Source organism: Lipophrys pholis (assembly GCF_963383615.2).
Source record: "Lipophrys pholis genome assembly, chromosome: 8".
NCBI classification, from domain to species: Eukaryota; Metazoa; Chordata; class Actinopteri; order Blenniiformes; family Blenniidae; genus Lipophrys; species Lipophrys pholis.
This window is the reverse complement of record NC_137630.1, coordinates 22,558,721-22,567,060: the sequence shown is the minus strand read 5'-3', so window position 1 is coordinate 22,567,060 and position 8,340 is coordinate 22,558,721. Positions and strand designations below refer to the sequence as shown.

Genomic DNA, 8,340 nt, shown 5'->3' with positions numbered 1-8,340 from the left:
TGACCCCACTCTTCAGTTTAACATTGAAATTTGAAAAGAACCATACATCGTGTATATGTAAAGACATGTTTTCTATTGATGACTAGATGAATCCTGCCATGGCTTATTCAAAATAAGTGTACTTTGTCTGATGTCTGAGGTAATAGCTAACACTTGCAGTTGAGATGATTTTCCTATGTGTGCATGCCCCCTAGGTGTGAATGTGAGTGTGTGAGTTGACCGTCTGAGTTGTACAAAAGATGAATGAAAGAAGATGGATGGATTCTCGGGACAGATTAAATCACTAGGTAGATGTTTTTGATAGTGTACAGTTTGTTAACCAAGCTCACAAGGAAGAAGAAACAATGCCAAAAAAAATTGTTTTTTTTTGCAAAACCTCATGTCTGGGTGTCATTACAAAACTTGCAGCTGAAACAAGGATCATTGATTTCCAAACACTGCTTTTATAATTTACCTCACACTTCATAACTACGGTACTTAAAACAAATGTAATATTTGTACTATTACTAATAACAACATTTAGTGTAATGCAGTGACAGAGTGAAGGTGAGAGAGAGAGAAAATAAGGAAAGGGAGGAGCTATGATCTGAGATAAACTCTCATAACGTAGTCACGGTAGGTCACAAAAACGGATATTGGTGGAATGTCACTGGGGAATAGTTTATGATCAGTGTAGAGCTGCAGCTGACAAAGCCAGGGTGAAATCAACAGGAGTGAGAAGGTGACTGACCACTGCAAAGGTAAGTTTAATAACCCTCAAATTAGAGCACAATGCTTTTCAATGAAAGACTCAGCAGTTCATGTTGTTTGTCTCTAGATGATCATGCCATGCAAACTGTTGAGAATGTTTTATCAAAGGCTTTTGTAATGCTCACAACAGCAATGCACTTTTAATTGTAACTATATTCATTTGCATTTTGAGTACTGTTTGAGATGTTTGTTGGTGCAGAAACTTACAGAAACGGTCCTGCAGGACATTCTGACATCACTGGCCGATGTTTACCCCTCTTTTTTCGACATGAAGACAATGCTGCAGTTAATGCTCGCAGAATTAGGGTGTTTACTTTTTGCTTTGCTTCCTCCTTTGGCTTTGTTTGATATTTCTCCCTGAAGAAGATGGATACTCCTCGACCGGAGCTGTTTGATTTCCACGGAGTCTCAATGACCAAATACTTCACCGACAACTGGGCGAACGTTCAAAACTTTAAGGCCAGACCAGACGATATTCTCATCGCCACGTACCCTAAAGCAGGTCAGTCCTGAATCCTGAGTCATTGCATGACAGCTCATCAAAACACCCGTGTAAAGGTGAGGGGTTGAGATACGCTCTTTATATCTTGGTTTTAGTGGATCAGTATTGCTATGCTGTAGTAGAAGTGTTGGATTATGTGACTTTGTGGGACCAATAAAAACTCTGTTTTATAGTATTGGGACACTTTATGGAACAACTTGGGCAGCCGTTATTGTTTGCCCTGAAGTCTGAAGAGTTCAGACTTGGTTTTAGAAATCAAGTGAGGTTAAAGTTAAGAATAAGGTGGAGTTGCACTATGTCACGCAGGTGTGTCTTTGGGTAATCACTTTAATGAACAGTCGACTGAATGTGGAATTCAACCAGTTTATAACATTAACAAATGTGTGTAGAGGTGAAGAGATGATGTTCTTCTCTCCTTGTCTTGTGGAACTGTTTGGGTCTCAAACACAAGTCTATGTGCCGTTAAAAGAGAACACTGGCCACGACACAGTTGGGTCACGAATTGATTGTGTGATAGTAAATGATCTCCATTTTGTTTGATATCGAATTGAAGAAAATCTTGCACTTTCCTGGCTGACTTGAGATGATCTCTCTCTCTCTCTCTCTCTCTCTCTCTCTCTCTCTCTGTAGGGACGACGTGGGTTTCCAACATCCTTGATTTGCTTTACTTTGGTCAGCGAGAGAAAGCCATTCCAATATATGAGAGAGTACCTTTCATGGAGATGTTTCACCCAGACATTGGTTCAGGTGGACAACCATATTCAGGTTTTATACAAAACAGGAAAGCCTATCGAACCTTCATTGTGAGGCTTGTTTTTCTGAAATAGTTTTTCTTTACATTTGCTAAAATCACAATTCTTATTTTATCACAGTGAAACAAAAAAGCTGTTTTACAAATGGGTTTTGTTGATGCATCGTTATTTCTTCACACAGGAACCGAGTATGCAGACATTCTGCCTACCTCCCCCCGACTCATTAAAACGCATCTTCCTGTCCAGCTTGTGCCAAAGTCCTTTTGGGAGCAAAACTGCAGGGTATGATATTGACATGTGATGTTTGTTATTTCTAAAATAGCTGATTCTTTTTTTTTTTAAGGTAAAGTAGATTTACAAGACAATTTTGTTGTCCTTTGTCTTTCAAGTGTCTCAGAGTTCCTTTCCTTATGTTGTCTCTTCTACAGTATATGACGCATTTCTCACAGATACCAGAGGTCCTCAAAGTGTTAGGACGTGCCCCTCTCACACAGCTTCAATCCAACTGAAACACTCACTCCTCCACTCTCATGCTCCATGTAATCATTTATGGTTCAGTGCTGGGTTTCTGAATCGTATTCACGGCGTAATGTTTAATTGTTACGATTGTTGTGGTTAGTTCTCTACATTATAAACTCATTGTGAATGTTTATTCCTTATTAATTGCATTTTTCTTTATTTTTTTGCAGATTGTCTACGTTGCCCGCAATGCAAAAGACAATGTTGTGTCTTTCTTCCACTTTGATCGCATGAACAAGGGCGAGCCCGAGCCTGGAGACTGGAGCAGCTTCCTTCAGAGATTCAAGCAAGGAAAGAGTATGTACTAAATATGAACATAAGGTTAATGTCACCAAGCGTCACATTAGTATCACATACTGCTTATATACTATTTGATGTATTATTCTTTGGTCTCAGTGGTGTTTGGATCCTGGTACGATCATGTGAACAACTGGTGGAAGAAGAAAGAGACTTATTCAAATCTCCACTACATGTTCTTCGAAGACATGGTTGAGGTAAATGAGTTGTTTGTTTTTCTGTCCTACTTGAGACTGGTTCTCCAGATCCCTGTCTGAAATCAATGACGACATTGAACCACGTGCTTTCAGGACACCGGCCGAGAAATAGACAAACTCTGCTCCTTTCTTGGTTTGACTCCTTCAGCTGAGGAAAAGACAAGAATTGTAGGAGGAGTCCAGTTTGACAACATGAAGAAGGATGAGATGGTTAACTACTCAAATATCCCGGTCATGGATTTCAAAGTTTCTCCCTTCATGAGAAAAGGTATGCTTGACTATAATCGGATGCAGTGAAATTCACCAGCACAAAGGCCTTGACTGAGTCTCTGTGGTTCTGCAGGAAAAGTCGGTGACTGGAAGAATCACTTCACCGTGGCTCAGAATGAAGAGTTTGATGAAGACTACAAGAAGAAGATGAAGGATCCTACTCTTCAGTTTCGCACTGAAGTCTGAAAAGAACCAGATGTGTAGATGTTGAACGATCGACTGCATCCGGCACTCCTGACCGGAGAGACGCGGAGTGCAGATGTTGCTGATTTGTCGGAATCGGAGCTGCAAAGCCTGAATGACGAATGAACACATGAAATCAAAAGATTAATCATGTATTAAAGTGAATGCTCCTGATTTGACAGTATAGTTTCGTGTCACATCTGGACTTTGAGAGCGGTGGACCTGGGTTACAAACATAATCCCAGAAAGGAGGACATCGGGTATGAACACCAGCCAAGTTGCCGTGGCGACGACTGTGTTGATGTTGTTGTAAATAAAGAACAACTGCAATGATTGACAAACGCTCTTGATTTGTCCTTTACTGATTGATGACAGTCCTGAAGATTTGTTCTGCATTGAAAATAAAAAGTTCAGTTTTGTCTTTTTGAGCTTTCTCTGGCGTGAGTTTCCATGTCTGTTTTTATGTTTCTGGTCATTTGGACCTTCTCTCCCCCTCGTGTCTCGTTCTTCCTCCGTGCTCCTCCACCCTGATCACTCCTGAGTGCTGAGGCCTGTGCCTTGCCTTGTCGTGTTTGACCTCAATCTCATTGAGACTCTGCTTATTGGGCCTTGTTTGTGTTAGTCTATGTACACTCCAGTTTGATGGACTATCCTTTGTGCACAGAATCCTGGACTAGAATGAACTGGGTCATGCATTTGGTGTGAGCTTTGTTTGAAGTTTACCAAAGATTGTAGTGTCATCAAATTTAACGGTCAGATCGTATGAAAACGGAAGGGGGTGAGGGAGGTCGTGGGTTCAAATACTGGCTGGGCCTTTCTGTTTGGAGTTTACATTTTCTCCCTGTGTGTGCATGGGTTTTCTCCCACAGTCCAAAAATATGCATGTGAGATTGACTGGTGACCCTAATTTGACCCTGTGTGTAAACATCCCATAAACCATTGCTTTCAGGGTGAGGTTGACCCACTCACTCATAGATACGGCTAATTAAAGTACAACCTTTACCTTTGAAGTATTTACATGAGTATCAGAGTTCATCTGAGCACACACACACACACACACACGCACACACACACACACACACACACACACACACACACACGCACACACACACAAACACACACACAAAACACACACAACGGTGCGGAAATGTGAAAGGGAGGGAGGAGCAGCAGAGCTTTTAGATTTCATTGGGAAGTGAGCCTCTGTTATGCAACTCGAGGGGGAAACCAGGGGGAACAGAAGAAAGTATATGCTGCAGCGGACAAACTAGAAGACGACAGACATCTGCTGCCAACAGTGAGTCCTCGGACATTGTTAAGATATGATATCACACAGTTACTACCAATGACTTTCTTTTTGTGAGCAACGCGTTTTACTTTAAATCTGTCTTTGGGTTATCCTGACATGCAGAGTGAATGTTTGACGTGAGTAAGTGGCACAAAAGGGCAACATGTTCTCGACAGCTTTAGCCAGTGCATGAAGATCTCTATCACTCGTTTCTCCCTTCAGGACAAGTCAGTGTTTTGACAGTTGTAGACTCTTCAAAAAAGAAAGATTTTCTTTGTTTTTTAACTGGATTGTTTCTGGTGCAGAAACTGTCCAGTAAAACAATCTGATGTCACTGTCGAGAGCTGATAACAATATTTAGTCCAGTCCAGTCTGTTTTCCACTTTACAATAGTTGTTCATAGCTTCTGTATGTTTTTGAATCTACTTTGTTTTTGTGGTTTCCTCTTTTTAAGATGGATTCATCCACACGAGGAGTGCTGTTTGATTTCCACGGAGTCTCAATGACACCATATTTCACCGACAACTGGGAGAACGTTCAAAACTTTCAGGCCAGACCGGACGATATCCTTATCGCCACATATCCTAAAGCAGGTCAGTCCTGAAGCCTGTGTTGTTGCATGATGGCTTGTAAAATTATGTGTGCATAGGTGAGGGGTTGACATAAGCTCTTTATATTTTGCTTTCAGTGAGTACGGCACTGTATTATTGGCTGTACAAGCGAGGGATTATGTAACTGTGTTGGACATTATTGAGGAAATGTGTTTGAAAAGCAAGGAGGTTTAGAGTTTGAGGTAGAATTATGTGGATGAGGTCAGGATGCAAAATTATGAGGGTTATCAGATCAGATCAGAGATTTTTTTTAAAAAAGGCACCAGTGTAGGTGTGGTGGTGATGCACTGCATCATCTCATTAAAGAGAGTTGGTCAGTGCATTGCAGAATTGATGGAGGCATCTCTATTTCATCATGTCTTTCTGTCACTCTTCAGGGACCACGTGGGCTTCTTATATCCTTGATCTGCTCTACTTTGGTCAAGCGTCTTCAGAGCGTCAATCAACAATCCCCATCTATAACAGAGTGCCTTTCTTGGAGCTCATTATCCCCTCTGTGATTTCAGGTTGACAGGCATCATTACCACATTTCATACAAACACGATTATAAAAGCTTATTCAGTTTGAACCATGATGAAAGGTTAATATTGTTACATTTACATTAGGTGATGTACATTTCTTACAGTATCAAGAGCTCTACTAACATCCTGGTCACTTCTTCACACAGGAAAAGACCAGGTGGACCAGATGACCACGTCCCCTCGACTCATTAAAACTCACTATCCTGTGCAGTTTGTGCCGAAGTCCTTTTGGGAGCAAAACTGCAGGGTAGCATTCACTTCTGTGTTTGCCGCCGTTTCTCCTGTTCTCCTTATTTGCTTCACTTATATGTATTTTTAACCAATGGGGTTTTTTTTTTCTTCTTCCCGCAGATTGTCTATGTGGGCCGGAATGCAAAGGACAACGTGGTGTCTTACTTCCATTTTGATCGCATGAACAATATCCAGCCAGAGCCTGGAGACTGGAGCAGCTACCTCCAGAGATTCATGGAGGGAAACAGTACGTATGGAAAACTATTTTAACAAGATGGCAGCTGTTCCACACTGCTTCAGTAAAGCCTCTATTCTCTGGTCTCAGTGGCGTTTGGATCCTGGTACGATCATGTGACCAACTGGTGGAAGAAGAAAGAGACTTATTCCAATCTCCACTACATGTTCTTTGAAGACATGGTTGAGGTAAATGAGCTGTATGGATTTCACCAATAAGACGATATTTCTAAAACGTCATTTTGGGTTGTTTCACAGTGGAGATAATCTACCGTGCTGTTTTCAGGACACCGGACGAGAAATAGACAAACTCTGCTCCTTTCTTGGCTTGACTCGTTCAGCTGAGGAGAAGAAGAGAGTAACAGGAGGAGTTCAGTTTGATAACATGAAGAAGGACGGGATGGCCAACTACTCAACACACTTTGTCATGGATTTCAAAGTTTCTCCCTTCATGAGAAAAGGTATGCTTGACTATAATCGGATGCAGTGAAATTCACCAGCACAAAGGCCTTGACTGAGTCTCTGTGGTTCTGCAGGAAAAGTCGGTGACTGGAAGAATCACTTCACCGTGGCTCAGAATGAAGAGTTTGATGAAGACTACAAGAAGAAGATGAAGGATCCCACTCTTCAGTTTCGCACTGAAATTTGAACAACCTTGTGTTTGTAATCTGTAAAGATAATCTCAGTTAGGTTTAGTAAGATAATGAATCAAAGCATGAAGCACTTAATGTGAACATGGCCTCAAGGGTCACATTTTGAAAAAAGACAATAAATTGTTATTTTGTCGGACGATGAGAAGAGCTGATGTTGTGAATGTTTGGTTACAGTAGTAGTAAGTGCATTTCAATGAGAAAAATATCAAATACAAATGTGAAATAATTAAAAAACAATAAATAAACAGTTTTGTCCTGCTGACAGCTGCTGAGTCATGGTTCAACCTTGGATCAGCTGGTCATTGATTTCTAATCCCAAAGTCCACAGCTCGATCTACTATTTTTCCCTGATCATGTGTCTGAGCAACTTAACTGGGGGGAGATCAAGTCTTTTTGGAATACGATTTCACAAACTGGTACACCTATCTGGGCCGTTTGGTCCATTCCTCTTAGCAGCACCTCTCAAGCTCCATCAGGTTGGATGGGAAGTGTTGGTTCACAGACATTTTCAGACCTATTGAGAGATGTGGAATCACATTTAAAGGAGACATATCATGCTTTTAAATCCTTCCTTTTTACATATAAATCATACAGTTGTGGTCTATACAACGCGGAACTGCAATGCTTGGGTCTGAATTCCTCATTATTAGAGCTCCACAGGCCCCTTTTCTACCCCTTTTCTGATGTGCTTCTGAGAGCAACTCGTTTTGGTGCGGTCTCTTCAAATGCAAATGAGACACTTCATACCCCGCCTCCTCTCCAGGTTGCAGAGGTGACACTCGGTTCAACGCCACCCTGTTCGGCCATCTTTGTAGTTTGATAGAACAGATACAATTATCTAGCGGCGCAGAAACTTTATATTCACACATTATTTACAAAATGTCAACAACGGAAGATCTGTCCATCCAGCCATACATGTTGGAGCCAGAGTCGGACCCGGCGGAGCGAGATGAAAATGACGATGATGCACCTACAGAACAACGTCTTCATATGGATGTAACGCAATGGTGTGTTACTATATTTACACTAACTTCTCCATCCATGCCCACTACTACAATACTGCCTGTATTACAACGACTATTTAACACAGAAGTTACATTATAATCTAAAACGAGCACACAGCGCTAACATATGAAGACGGTGCAACTGCTAATGCTAACAAAACAATGACAGGGACGTCTTATCATCACACTTTTTAGCGTTATATACAGCTTACCGAAGTGCTCTGTTCGTCGTCTCCATAGATAGAAGGATCTGACCGCTCAATCAGACCAAGTCTTTCGGCAAATCCTTCTTTATACTGGCGGAGGTTGCTGAAGCAGTCGTCCTTAA

General features: G+C 41.4%; 1 protein-coding gene across 1 annotated transcript; it reads left to right on the top strand.

Moving 5' to 3' along the window:
- Positions 1-621: 621 nt before the first annotated feature.
- Positions 622-7,004, top strand: sult1st4 (sulfotransferase family 1, cytosolic sulfotransferase 4; the record flags this gene model as incomplete). The annotated part of the gene is given in 18 exon segments (XM_080468549.1): positions 622-740; positions 1,114-1,252; positions 1,883-1,999; positions 2,186-2,286; positions 2,694-2,827; positions 2,829-2,875; positions 2,878-3,017; positions 3,111-3,285; positions 3,361-3,467; positions 4,627-4,767; positions 5,213-5,351; positions 5,747-5,875; positions 6,037-6,137; positions 6,242-6,387; positions 6,389-6,426; positions 6,429-6,544; positions 6,642-6,816; positions 6,892-7,004. Coding segments are annotated over 17 exon segments (2,055 nt in total). The 5' UTR covers positions 622-740; positions 1,114-1,116.
- Between the last annotated feature and the right edge of the window lie 1,336 nt (positions 7,005-8,340).